The 27,841-nt window shown below is 50.1% G+C and overlaps 1 protein-coding gene across 1 annotated transcript; it reads right to left on the reverse strand.

The window, feature by feature from the left end:
- MATN1 (matrilin 1) lies at positions 1-27,207 on the reverse strand. The gene is made up of 8 exons (XM_064635406.1): positions 26,892-27,207; positions 22,000-22,346; positions 13,682-13,904; positions 9,809-9,934; positions 9,062-9,475; positions 5,565-5,717; positions 3,050-3,130; positions 1-1,326 (listed from the first exon to the last, which is right to left on the reverse strand). Exons 1-8 carry the CDS (start codon positions 27,190-27,192, stop codon positions 1,277-1,279), a joined length of 1,695 nt encoding a protein of 564 aa, XP_064491476.1. The 5' UTR covers positions 27,193-27,207; the 3' UTR covers positions 1-1,276.
- Between the last annotated feature and the right edge of the window lie 634 nt (positions 27,208-27,841).

The following is a 27,841-nucleotide window of genomic DNA, read 5'->3' on the forward strand; positions in this document are numbered from 1 at the left end:
TTTTAAAATTCACAGCAAACTTTTAATATTCCCCCCAAAACACTATTTCTGAACAGGCCAAGTCGTTCTGAAAAGCTTTTCACGTAGTCTCAAGTATAAATATTTTGATACAAAAAATAAAACCACAACACCCCCACCCCCCACCCCCCCAAACCCAGCTCCTTGTGCTCCCATCCCAAGGGTGTGACCATTCCATGGGGCTCCAGGGCCCCCATTCCTCCCAGGACTGAATTCCAGGCTACAGCTGCAGGAGACAGGCAGGTCTGAGGTGCTTCCAGTCCACGTTGCTGCTTTGTCTTGCCAGTGCTGGGAATCCAGGGGCAGGAGGAGGGGCTGAAAGGTCTGGAGATGAACTTGGTGGCTTTGAAGGTGCTTAGAGGTGTGGGAACCATCTGTCCCCTGTCCTCTGGGGAGGGAGGTGGGACCAGATGGGCCACTGGGGACCCTTCCAAGCTGACCCATCCTGGGATTCTGTGACTCCGTGGGCTGAGGAGGAGCCAGTGAGGCTCTGGATGATGCAGCAATGGAGTCACCTCTTCCATGGGCAGCTCCAGCAGCAGTTCCCTGTGTTTCAGGTGCTGATGATGCTTTGAAGCTCCAGGTGAGGATGTGGAGAGACATCAGGGCTGTTTTCACACAGAGCCAAGGCCACCAGATCATTGCACATTGTCAGGACTCACCCAGAGCAGGAGCTCCATCCCTGGGCCACTGAGAGACCATCCACTGGCTGGGAAAGCCGAGCTTTTCTCTTTCTGCCCTGTCCAACAGCCCTGGGTAAACCCAGCCTGTCCCATCCCACCCGCAGCTCACGCTCAGGGCTCGCTGCTCTACTTCTCTTACTGCCACACTCATCATGTTCCCAACAACAAGGTGATCAGCTTTGGCATCTTCCACTCAGCAGCTGAGGTGATTTGAAGTCACTTTGACTTTTAAATTAAATTATCTCATGCACAGAAACAGAAGCTGCAGAAGAACACAGCGAGGATTCACAGAGCTCATCATCCAGGACTTATTAACACACATATATATATTAAGCTTTAAATCAAAAACAAATCTTTGCAGATTTTTTTTTGTTTTAATATATGCACTCTATATGATGCAACACACAGTGCTCTGCCCATTATACAATGCTCTACTGTTATATTTCTTCCCTTTTAAACAAATGCAGGTATTCTAGAACTCAAATACAAGCTGGCCAGAGCTCTGTGGCTGAGCTGCCCTCCCTGACAAGTGGAGGAGTTCTAGGAAGGAGGTAAAAAAATCCTGTACTGGGACTTTAGATGATCTTGTTCTCCAGGGCCTCGATCCTTTTTGCCAGAGCTTCCAGTGGGCAGGAGTTAAGGAGGAAAAATGACAGTGCACGTTGGGAGAGTGACTTTTGACGTGGACAGACAGTGAGTTTTAAACCAAATGAAGACAGACTTAGATTAGATATTAAGAAGAAATTCCTCCCTGGGAGGGTGGGAAGGCCCTGGCTCAGGTTGCCCAGAGAGGCTGTGGCTTCCCCTGGATCCCTGGAAGTGTCCAAGGCCAGGTTGGAGCAACCTGGGCTGGTGGAAGGTGTCCCTGCCCATGGCAGGGGGTGGCACTGGATGAGCTTTAGGGTCCCTTCCAGCCCAAACCATTCCAGGATTCTGTGATTCCACACCCTTCCACTGTTTGTTTTAGTGGCTCATCATTCCCACTGCCAGTGTGTGATGGAATCTCCCTCTTGCTGCACCTTCCAAACGCTGGGGTTTGTTGTTCTTTCCTACAGAGCACTTTGGGAGAGTCTGACCTCAACTCACCTCCAGGTTCCTACACTTCACAACCTGTTTAGATCTTAGCATTGGGCTGAAAGGTGTCCAAGGCCAGCTTGGACAGGGCTTGAAGCAACCTGGGCTGGTGGAAGGTGTCCCTGCCCATGGCAGGGGGTGGCACTGGATGATTTTTAAGGTCCCTTCCAACCCAAACCACTCTATGATTCCTTGATTCCTTTCTCCAGTCCTCCCTGACTGATAAGGAGTGGGCTGGTGCTGCCTTGCTGAGAGCACAGGGAATTTCTCATCCACTCTGGCATTTCCACAACTATTCAAGCTGCTGACCTCCTGCTGAAGGTAGGAAAGGTCTGTGCACACCCCCCTGTCACACCTTTGCAGGGAAGAGTAAAACCTGTGAGGTGTTTAGAGTGGCTGACAGGGAGTTCCTGACCCTGAGCAGCCTGGAGAGAGGAGCCAAGTGCTTTTCTCGGAGCCACAAAGGGTGTCACAGCAATTTTCTGCTCGTTTCACTAATTGCTTCTCACCATGGGCTCGGGAGCAGCGACACCCTGGGTGAGAAGTGCTGATTTCCTGTGACCTTTTGCAGAACACAAGTCACGGATTTCACTCGGTTTGACTTAAAGAGTAGAAACTAAACCAGCGAGTGACACAGCAAAGCAGGAAATGTGTGAATAAATCAGAACATCGCTGTTAAAATCACACCCTCTCCTTATTCTCAGCGGTGAAAAACCTCCCCAGCCCCGTGGGAGGCTTTACAAATTCCTCCCTCCAGGAGAAGTTTGAAGCTTTCTCACAACTTGTTTGTTTGTTTGTTTTCTTGTTTCTCTTTCCACCTCGTTCATGATCTTTGTGACGGGACCCAGCGTGGAAAAAGGCATTTCCCAGCACCTTGGTTGAGATGGGATCAAAGTCACCTGGCTGGAGATGTTTACACTGAGCAGCTACGTGAGAATTTATCTCCTAGAACTGAGTTTTAGCCCAGTTTGGATCTGACTATTGGATGTGTCCTTCTGAATTATCCAGATTATACAGCCAAGAGGACAAGCCCTGCAGTTTGCAGACCCACCCTCACAGAATCAGAGAACCATTAAGGTTGGAAAAGCCCTTCAAGCTCATCAAGTCCAACCTTTGACCAATCCCCACCTTGTCAACCAGACCAGAGCGTAAAATGCCACATCCAACAACCCAAAAGTCTTGTTTCCAGCTTCCTTCCCAACCTCCTTCCCCCAGGAGCAGAAAACACAACCCAAGCCAGCAAGGGCTGGACAAAGCCAGCTCCCAAAGGATATATTTCTGCTGCAATGAATTGATGAGATCTTCAACTTTGGTCTGGAATTTCACGATGGATTTACATTCACAGGGATCCTCCTCTGTGGAGAAGGTGAGTTAGGTGGTACCAAAAAAAAAAAAAAAAAAAATTTAATCAGAATTACTGAGATCAGTGAAATAAAGCAATTCTTAGTTCCTTTGTCAGAAACAGGAAGGAAATCAAATTATCATCCCTTCTAATTATCTGACTGATCACTTCTGGCTCTCACATGACCAGAGAATGTCACGTTTTCTTGTCATACAGGCCAGGGCTCTGAGCAGGAAAATCTCCCCCAGATTTCCACTTTCCTAAAAGCCCACTGAGCTCTTCTGCTGTTGCTTAAAGTTTGCCCCAAAAATTTGACTGTGAGCAAACGTGGTACTCCAAACAATCTCCCAAATAACATCAAATGAAAACTGGAGGCCCTGGTTACCAGCTGAGTCAAGACTTGGTTGGGCTTTGCTTCAGTTTTCCAGTCCTTGAGTGGATGGAGCAACAGGCATTAATGAGTTTGTTACCCTGAAATTATTCGTCAGTAATTTCCATCTGTTCTTCAAGAAAAATTAACTGGGGTGGGAGCAAAAAAGGGTAAAAAAGGAGTAAAAAATGGTTGGGAAAAGAAAGGAAATGGAAGGAGTAAACAAGAGTAAGACTTTTTAAAGGAAAGGACATCATTTACACAAAACCTCAAGTCCTGAGTAAACTAAAGGTGGATATTACCAGAAGATTTCTGGCCATCTGTTGATAAATACAAGCTGGCACTGGAAATCAAACAAATGTAAATATTTCCTTTCCTTTCTTTTTTTTTTTTTTTAAATACTCAAATACTAATATATTTACCCAAATTGATTTTTTAATATTTTTTTTTTTGCAAACAAATAGTTTTTCTGAAATTTGCCTTTTTTTTTTTTTTAATGCCAAAGCCAAAATGTGTCTGCTTGCTCAAAAAACCTTTAAATACAGTATGTTGGGGTTTTTTTACACAGCTCCCATCGCTTTGTTCTTGGACTGACTCCTACTTTTCAGAGGAGTCGTGGCAAAGAAAGTCTCTGTCTTGCAAATCTGATTCTCTGAAGAGCCCTGGAGCGTGCTGGGAGTGATCTATCCTTCAAACAACTTCTCTAATTAAATGTTTTAACTAATCATAAGCAGTGTGATTTTCCACTGGGGCCTCTTAGATGTCCCCAAGAGGAAAGGAAAATAACATTTTTAGGAATCTGGAGGACAAGGCACTTATCCATAATGACCTCTAAGGGTGCAAGGATCCAAATTTGATTTTCCTGAGGCAAAGCTCTTAATTTCCTGAGTGATTTTTCTCTCTAATTTACATCCAGAGAGAAAAAGAGACGAATCACCTACTGCAGCTCATAGTTCCGTGGGTTTGGCACAAATAATCACGTTAGAAATGGCAAAAAAAGGGGAAGAAATTTGGCAAAGTGCATTATTTTATCCAGCTGATGCTGTGGAACATCTCCCGACGCCGTGAGAGCTGTGGGGATCAGGGAGAAAGGAAGAGCAGGTCTGGACACTCTTGGGAAGCAGAGCTGAGCTTGGAAGAGCTCTTTTGGGATCTACCAGGCCCCTCCAGAGCTCTGGGCAGTTTATCTCACTGGGAAGTGGAAGGAAACATTTCCCTGGTGGGATAAAGGAGCCCGAGCACCTGGACTGGACAGGAGAGCTCCTGGTGAGCTTGGCAGGGCAGCTCTCAGATGTCTGCAAGGTTTTCAGTGGCCAAAACCAAGCCTGGGTGTTTGGGGTTCACCAGCATCTGCCTCAAACCAGCAGCTGCATCACAAAGGGCCAATATTTCATAGGAGGCACGTGATTCCTTAAAAAAAACCCACAAACACCTAAAATAGCTGTGTTAGTTCTTTTTTTTTAATCATTTCTAGACTTAGGTTATTTACAGGTCAACTTTTCCTTAAATTTAGTCACAGCTGTCTCCCTCTCAGTCCTCTCTCAGCCTTTGCAGCACTGGGCTGCCCAAACATGAGCAACTTGGCATTGATGTTGCCCAAATTTAGGCACCTACGAGTCATTTTGAAGGTACCAGGAGCTTATCTCCACTTGGAATGTGTCACCCCCGTGGTGCCTGTCTGCCTGGAGAAGCAGCCAGTGGTTAGAAAGCTTCAGTTTGGTGATGATCTACATATTAAACCAAATAAATCAAGCCTTGGCTTCTCTTTTAAGAGATCTCCTCTTCTGCCACCTTTGGCTGCTCTCAGGAGCTGGCCCAGCCTGAATTCGTAATTTCTGAGGAGAAAGGTAGAGAAGGGGAGAAAGGTGGAGGAAAAAGGGAAGGAGGGGGAGTTTGGGAGAGGGGGAGATTGCTGAGGTGTAGGTAACCACCCAAAATTGGTGTCCCCTGATCCTTCCACCTGCCAACTCAACGCCCTGAGAACAGAGAGTTTTTGTAACATCCACCTGACAGGGCGTTTCTGTCCTTCTGCTCCCAGCCTTCCAACGCTGGGATTAACCCCCCCCCCGACTCTCACCAACACAGATCTTCATCTGGAGCTTCTTCCCGATCTTGCTGATGGTTCTGAAGTCAGCAGTGTAGAAATAGTGCTCAGCCACGGGCTCGGAGGCGATTTCCCTCAGCTCATCCTCCACGGCATTCCCGACTCCCACCGCGAACATCCGAAAGCCTGGGAGCAACGGGACCCTGTCAGTGGGACCTGGGATGGGAGCACCCCTTCTGCACCCCCAGTTCCACACATTCCAGCTGTTAACTGGCAAATTAACCCCTTGATTTTTACTGTTCCAGCTCCTTCCAGCCGGGGTTCAAAAGTTATGTCTGCAGGCAAAGTCTTACTGGGATTTATCAGGCGAGTCTGGCTTGGTCACCTGATTGTTGGGTTCCAGATTTTGGATATGAGAAAAAGAGAACTGCTAAGTTTAAACAAAAGCTTTGGGCTGACAGAGACTGGGGAAAAAACCCTCATCTAGAGTCCAGATAAGGATCCATTGGTGTCATGGGTTTGGAATGTCCTGCCTAAGCCCGGAGAAACCAAGCCCTGAGCTCATCAAACCTGTGCAGAAAACCTTTTGTGTTTTATCTCTCCCTTTGTGTTCCCTCAATCCTTTCATTCTGTAAACCCAACACCTTTTTCCCCATGGAAATCCCCCGGGATAAAGTGGGTTTTTCCTGTGATGTAAGACCCCAAGATTTGTTAACCTGGGTTTTTCCCTATTACCTCATCATTGTGAAACCCCCAATTGGAATAAAACGAATATGCAACCCCCCTGTTGAATATGTAGACCCTAAAGCCCTTAAATATCAAGTTGTAAGTCCAATAAAGTATTCCAGGTTCTGATTCCAAAGCTGGGATCGTGTATTTATTGACTCACTGCACCTGAGCCCAGCTCAGACCAACTTTATGGGTTTCCCAAAGCTCTGGAAATCAGTTGTGAACATCTTCATCACCTCGAGCCTGGGCATGGAGGAGGATGTGGTGCCCAGAGGATGAGCTGTGGTGGTGGGGTAAGGGCAGGGGGAGTGGGGAGAAGGGGCTGCAGTTCCTTGTTGGTGCAGGATGTGGTCCCTGTGAGGTGCTGCTGTGGGGATGGGGAGCCTGGGAGCAACAGGAACCTGTCAGTGGGACATGGAGCTGGGATGGGACCACCCCCCTGCCAGGCTGGACATCCTCATCCCCCCTCTGCACCCCCAGTTCCACACTTTCCAGATGTTAACTGGCAAATTAACCCCTTTGCCTCTACTAGTCCAGCTCCTTCCAGCCAGCTCAGCCAGGGTTCAAAAGGATGTTTGCAGGCAAAGTCTTACTAGAATTTACCAGATGGCACCTGAGCCCAGCTCAGACCAACTTTATGGGTTTCCCAAAGCTCTGGAAATCAGTTTTCAACATCTCCAGGGGCTTGAGCCTGGGCATGGAGGAGGATGTGGTGCCCAGGGGATGATCTGTGGTGGTGGGGCAAGAGTAGGGTGGGTGGGGAGAAGGGGCTGCAGTTCCTTGTTGGTGCAGGATGTGGTCACTGTGAGCTGCTGCTGTGGTGATGGGGAGGACAGTGGTGGCCACTGTGACCACAAGAACAAGGTTTTGGAGATAAAAGAAAGGACAGATGGTTGTAACACCCCGACAGGGTCATGCATCCAAGTGATAAGGAAGAGATAACACAGCAAAAGGAAGCAGTGGAAGTTTCCAAAACAAGCTGCAGCCACTATTGACCAGCCCATGAGGGGCAAAGTCCTCTGTGCTAGAGCTGTCTCTCCTCCTAAAATTGCAGTCAGTCAGTCTGTCAAAAGCAGCACTCCCTGGGAGGTCAGAGCACGTCCAGCTATTGTGCTTTTCTGCCTTAAACTTGTTTCTGCTGAACCAAAGCCCAACTTGCCTATTTTGGATGATGATACCAATTAACCCCAGGTCCAAAATATTAGTCTCTGCTTAGACTCGTGGAATTACAGAATACCCTGAGCTTGAAGGACCCACAGGGATCATCCAGTCCAACTCCTGGCACTGCACAGACACCCCAACAATCCCTGAGAGCAGTTTCCAAATGCTCCTTGAGCTTTTCTTGGCAATCCTTTCCCCTCCTCCTCTTTTTGCCTTGTCTTTCCAGCTCTGGATGAATCAAATATTTGTTTGTTTTTCCAAGTTAAACTCAAAGAACAAGTCTGGAGTCTCGTTAGAAACTCCTTGTTATTCATCCCACAGAAAGAACTCATGGACAGAGACTGGAGATTTCCTTGCAGGGTCAAAAGAGGAGGAAGAAACAAGGCATAAAATTTTATCATCACAGGGGAATAAATTCTGTAAATGCAGCTTATAAAGACCTTCTGGTTTATAAGAGCTGAACATCCTCATAACATGTCAAGTTGCTCTGTAAACATTGGTTTTCAGAGCTCGTCCCTGACCCTGGTGATGATGTGCTGGCCCTTAGTCCCATCTAGTGGCGGAGCCCGAAGTTAAAGGGAAGGAGAGGATTTAGCAATTCATGAGTGAGTTCACACAGGCTGTGTCCATTTCACACAGGGATGGCAGAGTCTGGAACCTGCTCAGCAGGTCAGCAAAGGGGCACATCTTCAGATATTAATATTTTATGGGGTTTAGGCAAATTAATGTATCAATATGTGGCCACTGGGCACTTTTACTAAACAAGAGAAGCTGAAGAAAGTTTCTTATGAGTGTGCCAGGGAGTCCATAGTTATTCTTAATCTGTATTTCTGCTTTGGTTATTGTTTTATTTTCCTTTTTCAGGCCTCAAGGCTGAGACAGCCAAGCCACACCTGGTCCTGCAGCTCCTGTTATTCTCCAGGGGGCTCTCTGATGGTCATCTTTGCCTCACCACGTGTGCCACTGAGAGCTGGATTTCATTGCCAACCCCAGACAAATCACAGAATCACAGGATGGTTTGGGTTGGAAAGGACCTTGAAGTGCATCTCATTCCACCCCCTGCCATAGGCAGGGACACCTTCACTAGTCCAGGTCGCTCCAACCTGGCCTTGGACACTTCCAGGGATGGGGCATCCTCAGTTTCCTTGACATTTGTGTTTAGCATGACTGGTGTGCATCCCATCCCACCCCACCCCACCCCACCCACCCCACCCCACCCCATCCCATCCCATCCCATCCCATCCCACCCCACCCCACCCCATCCCATCCCATCCCACCCCATCCCATCCCACTCCATCCCACCCCATCCCATCCCATCCCATCCCATCCCACCCCATCCCATCCCAAGTGTGGGACACTCCACCCTGCCCAGCAAAAACACCTCCAGCAGACTGAAACCAAAGAGCCAGCGAGGACTCAAACCTGCTACTGGCAAAGCAAGATGCACCTGAAGCCCAGCCAGGGTGGCTCCAAGTTCTCTATGAGCATCCAAGCACAGGCAGGAAATGTCTGCACACACCTGCAGGAACCTGTTTGTGCCCTAAGGAAGAGACATCTCCAGGGAAAGAATCCTGGGTTGATACACGAGGCAGTCCCTGGTCTGAGGGAGAAACAAGCCCCCAAGAATTGAGGAGGCCTACCTGAGTCTTTGGCTTTTTTGGCAGCATCTGTGATGTAATCCTGGGACCTGCCATCAGTGAAGACAATGCCCACCTTGGGCACGCCGGGCCTGGCCCCGTTGATGCTGGCAAAGGAGCTGTCCACGAGGTACTTCAGAGCCTGGCCTGTCATGGTCCCTTTCTCCATGTAGGACATTTTCTTCACTGCTGCTTTGATGTCCTTCTTGTTCTTGAACTGCCCCAGGGGAAACTCCTGCCTGACAGAGCTGGAGTACTGAACCAGCCCCACCTGGGCCTGTTTGTCTGACACCTCCAGCGAGTCCACGATCTGGTTGATGAACTTCTTCACCAGCTCAAAGTTCTCAGGCCTCACACTCTTGGAGCCATCGATCAGGAAAACGAGATCCAGAGCAGATCCCAGCCCACCACTGCAAGCTGAGGAAACACGTGAGGAGAGGGCAAAAGAAAACAGAAAAAAAAGTCTCCAATTAATTACGTAGGAAAATTTAATTTTAGTGCCATTTAATGGCCAAGGAAATGGGTTTAATCAATCAAAACTCAGCAACAGTTCACAGCAATGTTTTCGAAATGATTTTAAAATTATATAGTATAAAAGTATACAAGTGCCTGGTTTCCTTTCATAGTATGATGGAAGTGCATGGTTTCCTTTTGTGCCTTCTCTGAACAGAAGCTGCTCTGGCTCAGTCCTATCCCCCCATCCCACTGAGCTCCCAGCTCTGCTCAGTGCAGGTGGAAAGCATCACCCACCACTGCAGGTCTTGCCATCGTTGTTGAGGGTGAAGCCCTCCTTGCAGGCACATTTGTAGGCTCCTGGGGTGCTCACACAGATCTGCTCACAGTCGTGGTCTCCAGTGGCACACAGGTCAGACACCACTGAAAGAAAAAGTGGGGATTAAAATCAGAGCCCAGGCCAAGACTTTTCCACCCAGACCCGGCTCAGCCCATGCACAACACGGGATATTTGTCCTGAATCAGAGCCCAGGCCAAGCCTTCTCCACTCAGCCCTGCCCGAGCCCACCCACAGCAGGGGATTTGTCCCAGAACCAAATCCACTCTGCCACAAGACAAACATCCAGGTCCTTGCTCTTGGACAGAGCAGCTGCAGGAGGCAAGGAGACATTTTGACAAGTCTCCTGACTCCAAGGCACAGCCAGGACTAGGAATAGTCTCCACTCTGAGGGCAAAACCCCTCTGTGTGTTGAGCACATCCCAGCCCACTTCCATCACAGCCCACTTCCATCACAGCACACTTCCATCCCAGCCACTTCCATCCCAGCCCACTTCCATCCCAGCCCACTTCCATCCCAGCCCACTTCCATCCCAGCCCACTTCCATCCCAGCCCACTTCCATCACAGCACACTTCCATCCCAGCCCACTTCCATCACAGCACACTTCCATCCCAGCCCACTTCCATCCCAGCCCACTTCCATCACAGCACACTTCCATCACAGCCACTTCCATCCCAGCCCACTTCCATCCCAGCCCACTTCCATCCCAGCCCACTTCCATCCCAGCACACTTCCCTCTCCAAAGCTCCTGCATGAGATTTGCTTTCCAACCCACCATCTGGGCTGGCCAATCCCAATTTTTTCCAGCTCTGCACTACAAATATGATCACTGAGTTCAGCCCCATGTGCAGTTGTCTTTCCTGGATGGGATTCATGCTCAGAATTCCCTCCAGAGCTCCCCTCACACGTGCAGCTCTCAGACCCACTCTCCACAAACGTTCCTGCTGAGCTTCACCTGGATGTGACTCCTGAGGGGCTGAGCAAACAGGAGCTGGATTGCAGCACTGGGTGAGTGACAACACTGTCCCAGCTCCAGCAGGGATGGAAAACACACTCCAGAGTAAATCTGGTTGAAGCAAATTCATTTCCAAATACCAGGGAAATCTGTGCAGAATTCCAAGCACTGACTTCCCTCCGACTGATGGGAGGTGACGCAGAGTCTTTCAGAGTCAAGGGCCTTCTGTTTGCTATTCCAAGTCATTTTTGTTCTGCTCTGCACATATTTTGTACTTTTTTTAGCCTTCCTATGTCTGGTAGATCTTTCCAGCCTGTAGGAAGCCCATGTCCTTGGGAATATTGCTGCCCACGGAGCTGTGTGACCCTGAGCTCTCAGGGCGAGTTCTCCAAAGCCTGCAGAGATCTTGCCACTGGATGGATCCCTTTTCCTCATGAGTTTGAGCACATGGAAAGCAGGTTGGACTTCTCCCTGCTCTCAGACTGAGCTGGGTGGTGTTTGGGTTCCTCTGCAGGGGTGGGTTTGGGGCAGCTGCTCCAGGGTCCAGCAGCCAAGCTGGCTGTCCATCAGTGCTCCGATGCTCCTGCAGTGCTTCCCTTGGATGCACCTCTGAGGGCTTTTACCATGGCAGGAGCTTTGACATCCACACGTTAGGAATTTGGAAAGCAAGGCACAGAAAGTATTCTTTCCCCTTTATTTTTTTTTTGAGTGACACCAATGTCAGAACTTCAACACATGTGGTGAGGCCTCCCCATGTCTGGCTGACTCCTGATTCCAGGGCAGCCAACACAAACTCCCACAAATATTCCTGGCCTGGATTCCACCTTCTCCAATTTTTCTCTCTCCCTCCTTTAGTCTGAAATATTTCTTCCCCTCTTCCGTGAGCTTCTGCTGTGGTGACACCTGATAAAACAGCCCTCACTTTATATTATCACCTGATTATAACACATGGCTCACTCTGTATTCCAAATTGTCCTCCTTTCTACACGGGAGGCAATTTTCCTTGACAGAAAAGCTGCTCACCTCCATTATTTCCAACCTGAGAGTTGAATCACGAGGATTTACACCTCCTGGAGAAATTGGCCTCGGGGAGTTTGACAGGTCCCAGCCCTGTGGATGTGTCTGGAATGTTGTGCCATAATCATCAGGGTGGAATCACACCCTGGGAGAAGTGTTGCCACACATCTTTTCTTCCAGGGAAGGGGAGTGTGAAGCCCCCCAGGTCTCCTTTATTGCCATAAAATGGATATTTATAGACCGTTCCTGCAGCCTTGGGGGTACAGTTGAAAGTAATAAAGTATTTTCACTCCATTCAGCTGCTCACGAGGAGGGAATGTGTGTTTGTAGGATACTCGGGCTCTTCTGATGTGCTGTGAAGAAAGGAGTTACATCCTGCACCAGCCAGGAGAAATTCCTGCTTCGTGAAACTTCCAAAACCAACAGGAAAAGGCAGCTCAGTGAAACTATCCCTCCTGAACTGGGAATTCAGGAGACAACACTGGAGGGGGGAGTGGGGTGGATTTCAAACCAAACTCTCAGAACTGCTCAGAAAGGCTTAAAAACATCAAAATAATTATTTTAGATGTGCAAAGATCACGTTTTCCTGGTTGTTTCTCAGTGCCTCAAGGAGGACCTGGGCCATGTTTGAACTCTGCTGTGCCAGCCAAGTCTGGAGACTTCAAGTAAAACCTGGAATTCTCTGAACAAAATCCGTGATTCTGGAAAGGCAACTTAAAGGACATCTGTCTCCCACCCTGAGGACACATGTCCTGGGAACAAGGAAGCAGGTGGATGAGGGATGATACAACTTCCATGGGAAAAGACTGGAGAGAGACTTTGGAAAAGGGCCTGGAGTGACAGGACAAAGAGGAATGGCTTCCCCCTGCCAGAGGGCAGGGCTAGATGGGATATTGGGAAGGAATTGTTGGTTGTGAGGGTGGGGAGGCCCTGGCACAGGCTGCCCAGAGAAGCTGTGGCTGCCCCTGGATCCCTGGAAGTGTCCAAGACCAGGTTGGAGCAACCTGGGTTAGTGGAAGGTGTCCCTGCCCGTGGCAGGGAATGGTCTGGATGACCCTTAAAGATCATTTAAACCACAGCTCAACCTCCCTGCTTGCCAGGCTGACTCAACAGGTGAGGTGGGGGAGAAGCCAAGGGTGTAGCTGGAAGCCTCATTTATCACCTCAGAAATGAGATGAGATTTTAGCTATGTCAAAATTGTTGTCTTGAGACACAGGGTTTCGAGGAAAACCCACATTTTGGCCAGTAGAGTTGCTGTTTCTTTTAGTTTCATACCCCTGGAGCTCATCTGGTCCTCATGGAATGGGTTTAATGCAATGTCCAGGTCACCTGATGTATTTCTGAACATCTTATTCTTTATTCTGTTTCCCTCCTTTCCCATTCTTCTGCCTCTTCAGTCCAAGATCTGATCAGAGGCAATTCCCTTCCATCCTCACCCAGGGCCAGAGTTACCTCTACTGCCATCCAAGGAATCTTTTTCCAAGTTATCACAGAATCCCAGAATATTCTGAGTTGGAAGGGACCCATAAGGCGAGGCCCTGGCACAGAGAAGCTGTGGCTGCCCCTGGATCCCTGCAAGTGTCCAAGGCCAGGTTGGGCAACCCGGGCTAGTGGAAGGTGTCCCTGCAGGGAATGGTCCAGATGACCCTTAAAGGTCATTTAAACCACAGCTCGACCTCCCTGCTTGCCAGGCTGACTCAACAGGTGAGACCTGGGCTAGTGGAAGGTGTCTCAGCCCACGGCAGGGGTTGGAACTAGATGGTCTCTCAGGTCCCTCCAACCCAAACCATTCCATATCTCCATGAAAAGCTGGCACAGCTCCCGGCTGGGAAGCCCAGGGCTTGGTGACAAGGACTTACCACAGAAAGCTTCTTGAAACTTCTGGGTCAGCTTCTCGATGACGCTGTAGCTCTCCACATAGTCCACGTGGTCATCCAGGGGCTGGCTGGCGATCTGCCTCAGCGTGGGCATGTCCACCCTGCCCACCCCGATGGCGAAGATCTCGATGCCGGCGGCCCTGGCACGGGCGGCCACGTCCTGCACCCCGTCCTGGGGCCGCCCGTCCGTCACCACGATGGCCACCTGCACACAGAGGGCACTCGTGGCACACCAGGGGGGTGGCTGAGGGGTCAGAGCCACCCCGGGGAGCAGTGTGTGGGGAGGGGGAAGGGATGGGGGGAACCTCATGGACGTGGCGGAGGGTTGGGTCCCTCGTGCCAGGCGCTGGAGCAGCTGCCAGTCACAAACAGCCCGGGAAAACTATAACAGCCCCAGCTCCTGGAGCCCCTCACCCAGCAGGGACAGTGAGGACACTGCCCTATAACACTTCCCAGCTCACAAGGACAGTGAGGACACTGCCCTATAACACCCCCAGCTATATGAGGACACTGCCCTATAACACCCACAGCTCATATGGGGACAGTGAGAACACTGCCCTATAACACCCCCAGCTCACAGGGACAGTGAGGACACTGCCCTATAACACCCCCAACTCATATGGGGACAGTGAGGACACTGCCCTATAACACCCCCAGCCCACAGGGACAGTGAGGACACTGCCCTATAACACCCCCAGCTCACAGGGACAGTGAGGACACTGCCCTATAACACCCCCAGCCCACAGGGACAGTGAGGACACTGCCCTATAACACCCCCAGCTATATGAGGACACTGCCCTATAACACCTCCCAGCTCATATGGGGACAGTGAGGACACTGCCCTATAACACCCCCAGCTCACAGGGACAGTGAGGGCACTGCCCTATAACACCCTCAGCTCCTGCAGCCCCTGACCCAGCTCAAACTGGCAGGGACAGTGAGGACACTGCCCCTCCCCCTGGCCTGGCCCCCCAGAGTGGCCAGTGGGCCCTGGGGGGTGGCCATGGGGCCCAGAGCAGCTGAACCCAAAGGCCCAGGTTTGCCCCAGCCCTGCCCTCTGGCCCTGGGGGAGCTGCTCTGCCACCAGGTTCCAGCAGCAGCTTCCCAATCCTCCTCTCCCTCTGCCTCCTTCTCTCTTCTTGCTCCCTCTGCTTCTCTTTCTCTGCCCCTTTCTTGATGCTCTGGGTGGCTTTGGGAGCTGGAGAGGTTGGATTTTGACTTAAGTGTTGTGGAGGGATTGAATTTTGACTTAAGTCTTCTGGATTAGTCTGTGCTGGGTCAGGATTGTGGTGGAACATTTTTGTCCAGCTCGTGTGGTGCCCTTTTGCCAGGTTCCCTTATTTTCTCCCCTAAATTAATAAAAATACCCTTTGGGATCAAGTCTGTGGCTTGTTCTCAAGGTATAAAGAACCCTATTTATATATTTTAAAGTCAAACTCCTGGCTGAGCCCGTGATCCTGCAGCTCCCAGGGCTGGAGTGTCACACACCATCACTTGTGGAAAGGCTGGGGCAGTAAAAAAGCTCTCACGTTTCTAAAATTTAGGAGAAAGGAAATCCCGCCACCTCTTCCCGTTCTTCAGACACCACACAGGCCATTCTTCCACGTGGAGTTAGTTCCTCTCTGAGCTGCAAAGGTTAAATGAGGGAATGGCCTGAGGGTGAGGCAGGGGAGGGTCAGGTTGGGAAGTTTCTGTCCCTTCAGCCACCAGGTCATGCAGGCTCTGAGCTCAGGCACAAGAGCCTTTATTGCCTGGACTGAAATTTTAGATATCCCAGGCTAAAATATCAAGGTAAAATGAAGTAGAAATGAAAAAGGCAGAGTGGTTTTAGTTAATTAGTCAGAGTTGGAAATTATTTGTGACTCAAAAACATATATAAAGTAAGAGTGAAACCTGGGGAAAGTTCTGCAAGGTCACGAGCAGACAAGAGGCACGAATTTTAACCTCCCACCACCAGCTTTCCAAGGGAATGGCTGGAGCTGTGTCAGGGCAGGCTCAGGGTGGATCTCAGGGAAAGGTTCTTCCCCCAGAGGCTGGTTGGGCACTGCCCAGGCTCCCCAGGGCAGTGGGCACAGCCCCAAGGCTGCCAGAGCTGCAGGAGGGTTTGGCTGATCCTCTGGGGCACAGGGGGTGACTCTTGGGGCTGGGCCTGTGCAGGGCTGAGGGTTGGACTGGATGGTCCTTGGGGGTCCCTCCCAGCTCAGCATATCCTGGGATTCTTCCAGGGATGTAACTGGTTTAATTAAGGGACAATGGGTGCATCTCACCCCTAAGGAAACCAAGGTAAAGGTGATGTTCTTCATACACAAACTCCTCTTCAAGCCAAATTCTGTCTTCATGAACACCCAGCTGACACTCAGGACAGCTCTAACTCAACGTGGGACTTCAGGGAATCTCAGGAAGTGTCATGGAAACATCATGAAATGGAGACTTGTCCACATTTTAATAGATGGAGAAGCTGGAGCAGAGAGACGGGAAGAGCCTCAGGTCCCACTGCGTGTCAGTGCCTGCCAGGATTTCTGATTCCCTCTCCCAGGATTTCTGATTCCCTGCCTGCCAGGATTTCTGATGTCCTATAAATCCACAATAAATCCTACCCCTGTCAACACCAGCATTAAATGGCAGCTGGTTTTAGCAGGAACTGGATTTCACCTTGGGTTAGGTGATGCCCTGAACCAGTGGAAAGCCTCCAAGATTCCTGCTCCTGCTCCTGTTTTGTCCTTTTTTCCTTTTTATTTTTCTTCTGAGAGTGGCATTGTCACAAGACCTTAATTCTCGTTTTTTTGCCAATTCATCTGCTCCTGCCACTTCTCCTTACAACTGTTTTATATTGTGAGCCCACTGCCAACTTCAGATGGGATGTAATGCAGAATGGAGAAACAAAATCGGCAGCAGCAGGTGATCTGTGAAGCAAAAAAACCCTCCACATCACAAGCAAACACCCTCAGTAATACAGAAAGCAAAGAAACATCAAAAAGGCAGGAAAAAAAATCTGTCTGGCAGCAAGAGGGGGTTTGGCTGAGCCATCAGCTGGTCAGTGAGGCAGGATTTGCTGTTCTCTATGCCATGTGTGCTCTCCATCTTTCTGAAGATGAAAAAAGACCCACCAGCTGCTCAGTTAGGGTGGAAAAAAGTCCCCTTGGGGAAGGTCAGGAGTGTGATTCCCTGCCCCACACGTCCAAGGGGTGCAGGGAATGCAGGGGAAGAGGCTCCTTCCCCCTCTGCCCACCCTCCAGCTGATTATCCTGAGGTGAGAGGACCCCCAAGGATCATCCAGTCCTACTCCTGGCCCTGCCCAGGACACCCCAAAAATCCCCCCCTGTCCCTGAGAGCGTTGTGGAGGAGGAACTGCCATGGGATGGGAGCAGCTCCTGCTCCAGTGGCTCCCTGGTGTCCTGGGATTTGAACCATTTGGTCTGGGAGCTGTGAAGCTCCTCTGCACAGTTCCACTGGGGCTGGAGGAAGGTCATCAGATTGTCAGATCCCAGAATATGCTGAGTTGGGAGGGACCCCCAAGGATCACGGAGTCCAACCCTCAGCCCTGCACAGGCCCAGCCCCAAGAGTCACCCCCTGTGCCCCAGAGGATCAGCCAAACCCTCCTGCAGCTCTGGCAGCCTTGGGGCTGTGCCCACTGCCCTGGGGAGCCTGGGCAGTGCCCAACCAGCCTCTGGGGGAAGAACCTTTGCCTGAGATCCACCCTGAGCCTGCCCTGACACAGCTCCAGCCGTTCCCTTGCCACTGTCCCCTATCCCAGAGCAATCCTGCAGTGCCAAAGCAATCCCCTGCCCCGCTCAGAGCTTTCCTTCTGTCCAAAATATGACCAAACCATGAAAAACGTCGAGCTTTCCAATCTGTAAGTGCAGCTGTTTCCCTGCACTTCCGAAGGGCTGCACAGACAAAACCTCCCAGCAGCGCCACAATTCCACAACTGGCTGCTTCCCGGGGGGGCATAAAGAAATTCAAGTTTATCTCTTCTAATTGCGGCCGAAATAAGGAGCAGGAGATGTAAGTGTGCGTTGTAGAGGGGGATGAAGGTGGTAAGGGAGGACTGGGGTTGTCCCCGGAGCGGGAGCAGAACCAGCCATGCAATGGATCCTCCTGCCAGGAGAGAGAGCCCTCGGCTCAGCTCTCAGCCCTCTGCCTCCTGCAAACCCTCCCGCGCTGCCAATTAGAGCTTTTCAAACCCAACCTGTCAGCAAACAAGATGTACCAGCGAGTCTCTCCTGCGAGAACAGCGCCCTGAGAACACGCTCCTGTCAGGAGCAGCGTCTGCCCCGAGTGTTTGGCACAGGAGGGAGGTGGGGGGTGTCCCCCCGCTATTTTCTGCCTAAATTAAGTGAGTTTCCAGCTTTAATGAGCTCCTTTCCATCTCCTTGTGGCAATCTTCAGCTAAAGCTGAGCCCCAGAGACAGCCCGGGAGGTGCCTGGGAGCAGCATCCACACCCGGATCGTGTGGGGAAGATCTTCGGGATGTACCTGTGTGAAAAGCTACTCAAAATTCACGTCGCTTTCTGACCTGCTGTTGGGGAAAAACAAAACTTCTGGGGGCAAAGAGTCTGGATTTGGCATCAGGAATTAATCAGAGGAGAAAATGAACCAAGCACCAAGACCAACCAGCCTGTTTGGGACTACAGCCAGGACCAGGTGATACAGAAAGAGTGTAAGAAATAAAACCGGTATAAAAGGATTTTTGAGATCATATTTGGTTATCTAAATAATCAGGAAATCCTGATTTTTTTCCCCCCCCAAGTGTTATGTATTTTTTCCCACATTCACCCTGCCAGCCTGAGTCAAGGTGAAAAAATGTCCTTTTTTTTTTTTTCTTTTCTTTTATTATTATTTTTAAACCTACCTCCAAATTATTTGCAGTCTCAGGATCTCTGTAATTCTCTGTGTCGTGACCTTGTCTCATTTAAAAAGCTGAATCCTGGTATGTGCCTTGTTTGGGAAGGAGCAGCCACTGGATCCTGGAGAGGCTCTGCTGAGCTGGACTAAGTGATGTGAGGGGAATTAAGAAAGGCTGAACCTTTCTGTTGGCTCAGCTGAGCAGGATCTGCAGTTTTGCCCTAAGGAAGCTCAGAAATTCTGCTCTTCAAGGTCAAATCTCGGGCTCGTTTTAACCAGGCAGTGAATTCCTGACTTTCTGGATCCCTCTCATGTTTGTTCTGTCACACAGAAATCCCCCGTGTTCTCGTGACACAATTTATTGCTGATTAACTGAGACACCAGAGGATTCCTGGGCATCCCCAGGTATTCCCACCTCGGGGCTGCTTGTGGAGACAATCCAGCAGCTAATGAGGTGGTGATGCCTCGTTATCCTCTCCACAACACCATGTTCTAACAGCGCTGAAAGGAGAATTGGGCAGGAACTCAAATAAACCCTTGATTTGCTCAGCAATTTGACAATTTATTGGTTGTTCTGCCTAAAATAAAAAAGCTCCGAGTAATTGGGCCCCCCGTGGGTTTTGAGAAAGGTATGAACAGACTTTTCCCTGAGCTCCTACAGAAACAAATAGTGCTTTTCCCTGCCCCGGGGTGACATTTGCTGCACAAAGCACAACATAGTGTGGGATGTTTTGCCCAGTGTCCCACGCGGCTGAAAATCAGGATTTTCACAAGGTCTTGCTGGATTTCTGCAGTGGGAAGGAGCAAGGACCGTGTCCAGGCTTTCTGGAAGCTTCCCTAAATCTCTGCAGCCTCCCAGGCAGGTGGTGGGGTCACCACCTGTGTCACAGAAGGGAAAAAACTTGCTGGACTTTAAGGCATAATGGGAAAAAAAAAACCCAAACCACCAAAAATAACCAGGGAAGTGCAAGAAGTGCAAATGGTCGTGGAGTTTTCCACCTTGGAAATATCCAAGAGCCATCAGGGTGTGGTCTTGTGCAACCAGCTCTGGGTGGCCCCACCTGGGCCATGTGACCTCCAGAGATCCTTTCCAACCCCAACCTCTCCGTGATTTTCTTTGCTCAGCTCCAAAGTAGAAAGAAAGAGGGGAAAATGCGGTGATTTTCTTTTTTCCCCTTAGTTTAATGCCTAAGAGAAATCATTCAAAAGACCTCTGCTGCTTTTCTGCCTTTTTTTTAGGTGTCCAGGAAAGAAGATTTCAAGGAGATAAAGCAGCTTCAGAGTTCTTTGTGCTGCTGCCCACACAAAGATTGGGATGACAGGGAAGAGCAAGGATGGGAAGAGAGTGTTGGCTGGGCTGTCTGGCAGCACAGATGCAGAGCAGACAAGAGCAGGAAAACAGTGCACAAAGAAAGGGGTTATTTAATGGTGTGGAAGAGATTCCTTAGAGATGGAAATCCAGCATTTTCATGGACAGCTCAGTGAAAATGTCTCTTCAATCCACAGGGATGGGCAGTGCTGTGTGTGAGGTGTCAGCATGAGTCAGGAATAAAAATCGAGGTTAATTCTGGAAGTATTATAATGGATATAAATATATATATAATTGCATAAATCAGGGCTGTGTGCCAGGCCTGACCCATGTGCCAGGCCTGACCTAAATATGGTCCCAGTCTCTTAAAAGACATTGGGGAATTAGGTAAAGACAGCAGAAATAAAGGAATACAGTGGGATTTTTGAGGGGCATGAATGGGTTTCACACCAGTCCTGGAGGAAAGTGGATCTAAAAGGATCCCATTATTTATTCCATTTGAAAGGTAAACAATAAGAAAACTGGCAAGTTCAATGGGATCTGCCTTCATGCAACAGCACTGGGAGTCAAACTCCTCCTTCAGGATCCTTCGTTTGGGACCCAGGCACTATTCCAGGGGGAATGAGGAGCCCCAGGTTTCCTATTCCTTGATTTCCCCCAGGTTTCCTATTCCTTGATTTCCCCCAGATTTCCTATTCCTTGATTTCCCCCATGTTTCCTATCCCTTGATTTCCCCCAGCTCTGAGGGGAGGAGATGACTCCCAGCTCAGAGCCCTGGAGCTGTGTCAGGTCTGTGCTCCGTGTGGGATCACTGGTGCCGTGGGAAGCACTGGAATTCTTTTCCAGCCATGAGTTCCTCATTGGAACAGATCCCTGGAGCAGTTTTAACTCCCTTTGCTGGGCATCTGCCCCCAGGCCAAATGTGGAGAAGAGAAGCCACCTTGGTGTCCATGAGTGTGTTTTTCTAGTATTAAATCCTTTGCATGGATGAGGGTGGCAGGGATGGACCTGGGGAAGAGCTGCCTGGAGCTGTCAGGTCCTAATTAGTGGCAAATTAGCAACTGCCTGAAATTTCTGCCCACTTTTGGAAAGAAAACTCTGTGCCCTGACTGGAACCCCTCAGCACCTTCATCCAACCAGAAAGGTGCTCAACAGCTTTGAGTGGATGTCTGATGACAGGAGACATGGAAATGAAAGCTATAATCATATTCCTGGTAAGAGCTGAGCTTCTCCAAGGGCAGGACCATCATCCAACTCTTTCTTAATTCCTACTTCATTTACTGTCACACAGTGAGCAGCCACTGCTGACGTTGTTGGAAGGAGGACAAGCACCTTGGAACCCCTCTCCTGCTTGGAGCTTCTGGCCCATCTGGACACTGGAACAGCAATTAATGGAATGAGAGGAGAAATAATCTTTTTACAAGGTTATGTTGGAAACAGTGAGAGGGAAATGTCTCTTTTGCCTCTCAGTGCTCAAGGACAGAAATGTTTCTGTGGTCTGGCATTCAAATAATTCAGTTGTTTTTTTTTATTTTATTTTTCTTTCTCTTAAGTCTCCAAGTTGAGCTTTGTTTTCAAGAAGAACTGAGAGGTTTGCACCTCCCAGAAGCTTGGAGCTTCTGGCCCTTCTAGACATTGGAACAACAATAGAATGAGATGAGAAATAATATTTTTACAAGGTTATGTTGGAAGCAGTGAGAGGTAAATTTGCCTCTCAATGCTCAAGAACAGAAATGTTTCTGTGCATTGGCACATTGGGATTTTTTTTTTAAATTTTCTTTCTCTAAGTCTCAAAGCTGAGCTTTGTTTTCCAGAATCTTGTGGCTCAAGACACCCCTCAGCTCGTCCACTGTCATGTGCAGAATCTTTCCTTGGAACTCCCACAGTTCCCGGAGCCCCGGCGAGCTTGTGTTCCATCATGGGAAGATACACCAAAAATACACTTTCAGATTTCTCTCAGCATCCTCACTGGTAGTACCAGACCTATAAACCTGTCTGATCTTTTTTTTTTTCCAGCTTCCATTCATTTCTTCCGCCTCGGCCCCATCGCTCTCCTCAAAAGCGGTTCGAGAAGGAAGCTCCCGAGAAACCACCAAGAAAAAATTTTAATTCACTTTAACAAAAAGAAATTTTCAATTGGCTTACCTTATTAAAATTGGGAGACCTCACCCTGCCCCCTTCTGAGTCACTGAAGGCCCTGCTGATGGCAAACTGGATGGCCAGGCCGGTCATGGTGCCCGTGGAGAGCGGCTCGATCCTCCTCACGGCCTGCAGGAGCCCGGCCTTGGTGTGGTAGGTCTTGAGGGAGAACTCGTTCTTGACGGCGCTGGCGTAGTTGATGACCCCCACCCTGGTGGAGTTGGGCCCCACGTCCAGCCCCTCGATCACCCGCGACACGAAGACTTTGATCTTCTCGAACTCGTGCGGGCGGACGCTGCGGGAGCTGTCGATGATGAACACCAGGTCCGTGGGTTTGGTCCTGCACAGGGTGCCTGCGACGGGGAAGGAGGGGAGGGGAAAGATAAAAATAGAACCAAAGTGTCCTGGGAGGGAAGAGAGTGGTCTTGGGAGAGCAGTGGCTGAGCAGAGAGGAGCAGGAAGCTTCAATCCTCTCTGGGGTTGTGGCATTTGGGACACCATGATCAGTGTGGGTATTAATTGGTTAGATGGGATCTCCATCAGGCATGACCAGAAACAGATTCTGCCTGTCTCAGAGAGCACTTGAACCTGATGATTCTAAATGTTCTTTATCCTTTCTTAGGAAAGCAAGTCCTGGTAGGTGACCAGTTGTCCCTGAGTCAGCAGTGCCCTGGCAGCCAGGAGGGCCAACCCTGTCCTGGGGCAGCAGGGAGGGGATTGTCCTGCTCTGCTCTGCCCTGGGGCGGCCTCACCTCAACATTGGGGCAGTTTTGGGCACCACAATATAAGAAAGATCTGAAGCCATTGGAGAGTGTCCAAAGGAAGGCAATGGAGGGGGTGAAGGGCCTTAAGGGGAAGCTGCCTGAGGACACTGAGGGCACTTGGTGTGTTCAGCTTTGGTCTCTACCTCTTGTCCCCCCAGGCTGTCACTGATGTCAGTAATGAAACATTATCCACTTATGGCAGCAAAGAGGGGAGAGAGAAAGCTGTGAACTGAATCCCAGAATGTGCTGAGCTGGAAGGGACCCCCAAGGCTCATGGAGTCCAACCCTGAGCCCTGCACAGGCCCAGCCCCAAGAGTCACCCCCTGTGCCCCAGAGGATCAGCCAAACCCTCCTGCAGCTCTGGCAGCCTTGGGGCTGTGCCCACTGCCCTGGGGAGCCTGGGCAGTGCCCAACCAGCCTCTGGGGGAAGAACCTTTGCCTGAGATCCAACCTGAGCCTGCCCTGACACAGCTCCAGCCGTTCCCTGGGTGCTGTCCCTGCTCCCCCAGAGCAGAGCTCAGTCCCTGCCCCTCCTCTGCCCCTGCCCAGGCAGTTGGAACTGCACTGAGGTCTCCCCTCAGTCTCCTCTGCTCCAGCTGAACACACCAAGTGCCCTCAGTGTCCTCCCCTCCCCTCCCTCCCACGCCTTCAAATCCAGGCCCTTCTCCATCTCTTTGCCCTCCTTTGAACATTCTCCAATGGCTCAATCCCTTCCCTCCATTGTGTCCCCCCAAACTGCCCCAATGTTGAGGTGAGGTCGCCCCAGGGCAGAGCAGAGCAGGACAATCCCCTCCCTGATGCCCCAGGACAGGGTTGGCCCTCCTGGCTGCCAGGGCACTGCTGACTCAGGGACAGCTGGCACCCACCAGGGCCCCTTTCCTGGCCCTGCTTTCCAGCCTCTCATTCCCAGTCTCTATGAACAGCCAGGGTTGCCCCATCCCTGCACTTATGCACCAAACAAAGCCTGGGAAGGGGTTGTGGAATTTCAGGCACCACCACCCAGATGGATATTAAGGAATGAGATGGGATCTCCGTCAGGCAGAACCAGGCACCAGGCTCAGCAGCTCAGGCTCAGCCGAGCATCGAAACACCGGATTAACCAACCACCTCAGCAGGAAAAACTCCTGGTTTTCACTTAATGGCACTGCCAATAAACTCCTGTAAGACAGCCCAGGCTTGTGCCTGTGAGCTGGGGTGGCAGAACACGACACAGAGCCGGGAACCCACATAATTGACAGTTAATCTCTCCAACCAAACCTCGGCTGTGGAAAGGAGCTGGTGTGAACAGGAAGCATTAGGAGTGCAACAAGCTGGGGGACTATTACTATTATTTCTTTAATTTCCCGTTTTCATGCTAGACATGGAACAGGAAGCATTAGCAGTGCAACAAGCTGGGGGACTATTAATATTATTTCTTTAATTTCCCATTTTCATGCTAGACATGGACACGTATGGACATGGACAAGCTCGAGGAGTGCTTGGACAATGCTTTCAGGGACAGGGTGGGATTGTTGGGGTGTCCTGTGCAGGGCCACAGGTTGGATTGGGTGATCCCTGTAGGTCCTTTCCAGCTCAGGATATTTTATGGTTCCATGATTCTAAACAGAGACAAATATTTTGAACTGCAAACTGCACTTTGGTTCAGTAGAAACAGGTTTAAGGCAGAGGTGGTGGATCGGTCTCTTGGCAGAAAAACACGATATTTGGCCGTGTTCTTAACTGAAAATGTGTGTTGCCTTTGACAGGTTGTGTTTGGTAACACAGCCCGGGTCTGTGCCTGTGAGCTGGGCTGGGAGAACACGACACAGAGCTGTGAACCCACAGAACTGACACTTCATCTCTCCAACCCCACAACCATCCGCTGTGGAAAGGAGCTGGAAGCATTAGCAGTGCAACGAGCTGAGTGATTGTTATTATTATTTCTTTAAGCTCCCATTTTCCTGCTATTTTCCATCTTCATTTTCAGCTGCGGCAAAACATAAAAAAAAGGGCTGATATTTTTTTTTTATGGTTTTCCAAATGAATTGTCCCATTTTTTCCCCACCAGATCTACAGCATGCTGTTCTTTTAATTTTGTGCCATCATTTAGCCTGTCTCTATCAGGGCATCAAACACTCTGTTAATATTTGATTTCTGCAGCCAGGGACTACAGAAGTTACGGCAGAAAGGAAATTTCTGTGGACAGATTTTTAAATGGGAGCTTTTTGGGCCAACAAATCTGTTCCAAATGATGACATAAATATTATAGCAAGTCCTCAGCGTGAAATCTAATGGAGCTTTCAGTCTTCTGGGCAGATAAAAATAAATACCCTGTGATATATCCATAAAGAATATAATCAGGTTTGTTTCCTGAGAGACACTAATGCTGAATCTGCCTCTGGCTCCCAGAAAGGTTTTGCTAAAGATGCTAAAGAAGGGAAGCAGGCAGTGGTCACTTTGTCAGATGCTCTAATTTCCTCTAAAATGCAATATAACCTTTTCCCATATGGATGACTTTCATTTTTCCCACTGTAATTCGTTGCACAGGAAGGAAAAATTCGCTTGGTTGTGCCCATTTTACAGGTGAGAAATGAAGGTACAGAGAAAGGCTCAAAGTTTTGCAATCAGTCCCTGCAGAAATAAAGCCCAGATTCCCCTTTGCCCATGTAGCTGATGAATCACCTCTGGATTTACTGACAAACCAAGGAGGAAAAGTTATTTTTTTTCCCTTAGGAATAGTTGGATCCAATAGAAATTTTGAAATATATTTATTTCTTTTTGCATGAAAGCTCTGTGATTTTGTCCTAAATAACATTTTCAACTTCTTTTTTTTGAGAGCAAAATATATTTCAGAGAAATGAAGGGAAAAGAAGGGATATCAGGTGGGAGCTTTGGAATTTCAGCCTGTCTGCTCACAGGCCTTAATCCTTTCCAGGAGGTGACAGACAGGACACTTGCTGTGATTGACATCTTGGCGCAGCATAGTTTATTTAAAAGTTGAATTAAACCAGAAATAAAATGTTTTTAAAATAAAAATGTTTTTTTAAAAAAAAAAAATATCCACACTAGGAATTATGCAGGAAGAGCTGAACTTTATGCCCTGATTTAGCAGAAAATATCTTTTATGGCATCTTTGCCATGTTCATTCCAAGAGCAGGAAAGCTGCTGAGTAACCCAGACCTACAAGGAGTTTATTTTAGAAGTGGCAGAAGGGCTGAGCTGAATGCCTGCTCTGTTTAATTTCCTGCCTTCAGTAGCACAGCAAAGATAACTCTCCCTTCCCAAATTGCTGAGGAGGAACGGGTCAGTGTAGCAGAAATCTCCCTCCGTGAGCAGCAGATAACACTGAAGTCCCCGTCACACCTGCCTGACAACCCTCAGCCTGCCCACAAATGTCTGTTCTGCAGCAGCACAGGACCATTCCAATGTTTTTTTAATACCCCAAAGTAAGTTTGGCCTTGGCTGCCTCTCTGGCAGTGAGTTCTCCAGCTTCCTGGAGCCCCTGGAAGGTGCTCCCCAGGAGCAGAGCCTGCAGCCCTTCCCTTGGTGTCCAGCACTTGCTGACATGAGCTGGGAGTTAAAGCCATGAGAGCTACAGAGCAGGCAGCTCCCCTCCCTCCTGGCTGCCCTACACCCTGCTTGGAAAGCCAAACAGAGCAGGATTTTGCTCAGGATGAAGGAAAACATAGGAAAGTCCTGCTCTCATCAACCTCATCGACCTGAGCCAGACCTTGCTGCCCGGGGAGGTGACCCTGGCTGAGCGGGGGGATCTGGCCAACTCCTCCTCCAGCTCCTGGCCAGACCCTCCTCGTGGAGCTGTGGAGAGGAGCGGCTTTGGAAGGCACAGGAGAAGTTTTGGGAGGCAGAGGACAGCCCTTCTCCCACCTGGGCCTTCTCCAGCCGGGCCCAGGAGTCCCGTGGCTGCTGCCCCGGGGGCTCGGGGTGAGCCGGTGCCACCTCGCTGTCCCTCAGTGCACACTGAGGTCATGGACCAGCCAGAAGCAAACCCAGCTCCAGCTCCTGCTGCCTTGGGAGCGCAGTTGGGAAAGTTCCTTCGCTTCCCTGGCTGATGTTGGGTGTTCCCTCTCCCTTCTCCTCCTTCCCAGTGCCGGCACAAGTGGCAGAGGCTGAGGACCCAACGCGCCCCCCACTCACCTCTGGGCTGCAGGGGGGCCCCGCACACGGTGTAGCTCTGGAGGAGGAGCAGTAAAGAGAGCAGCAAGGCAGAGAAAATCCTGTCCATGGCTGTGGAGGAGCTGGAGGCGGGATGGGGAGTGGAGAGCAGGAGCCTTGGCCCAGAGGTATTAACCTGCCCTTCATCGAGCCAGCCCCTGACACGTGTGAAGCGCCGGGGGGGCTTCGAGGGGAGAGGGACGAGGGAGAAAACCCTGCCCCAAGGTGGGGAGGGGGGGATGTCCAGCCCTGCCTGCCCCCATTCCCTCCACAACGGCGTCATTGCTGCTGGAAGGGGATGGGGAGCTATAAAAGAGCCGCAGCGGGATGGTATGTGGGGAATCTGGGACCGTAACAGTGGGACCAGTGAGCCCAGCCCTGAGGAACTGGGCTTGACCTGTCAGTCAGCAGCTCCTGGCCACAAACCCTGGGCTGTGCCACGGGCTGTGGGGTGTCAGGCTGGTGTCCTTCCTCCGGCAAAGCCCAGGGAAGGGGGGGAATGGGATCAGCATCACACAAATCACCTCTCAGTCCCCACGTGTGCTGGAAACCAGCCCGTGGGACTGGGGGGCTTTGCTGCCTTGGCTTTGTCGGAGGGGGAATGCTCAGGGGCAGAGGAAGAGGAGAGGAAGGCTTGGGCAGGCACAGGAGAAAGTGTGTGATGCAGAATAAGTTTCTTCCTGCAGGGAACAGTTCCTTCTCTGTGAGGTTGTGCCCCTGTGCAGCAGAGCAGGGAGGGGAAAGGGCTCAGGAGCCTAAACTGGATAAATAGAGAGGGAACTCGGGACAGACAAACAGATCAGGAGCTGGATTTAGTTTTCCAGTGCAGCGTTCAGGTCTGTACACAGGAGGGAGATGCAGCTCCTGCCACAAAAAGCCAATAATCTGAGTTAACAAACAAGACTGATGATGCTGCAAGTTGAGCTGAAATC

The sequence above is a fragment of the Pseudopipra pipra genome, chromosome 24 (genome assembly GCF_036250125.1).
Source record: "Pseudopipra pipra isolate bDixPip1 chromosome 24, bDixPip1.hap1, whole genome shotgun sequence".
NCBI classification, from domain to species: domain Eukaryota; kingdom Metazoa; phylum Chordata; class Aves; order Passeriformes; family Pipridae; genus Pseudopipra; species Pseudopipra pipra.

Bases quoted from the DNA above. Each gene is read 5' to 3' on its own strand.
- MATN1 (XM_064635406.1), bottom strand. From the start codon at position 27,192: ATGACGCCGTTGTGGAGGGAATGGGGGCAGGCAGGGCTGGACATCCCC. The intron at 13,905-21,999 runs GTAAGCCAATTG...CTCTGTGTGCAG, and splicing joins GGTCTCCCAATTTTAATAAG to GTGGCCATCGTGGTGACGGA. The intron at 9,935-13,681 runs GTAAGTCCTTGT...TTTTTCTTTCAG, and splicing joins GTTTCAAGAAGCTTTCTGTG to TGGTGTCTGACCTGTGTGCC.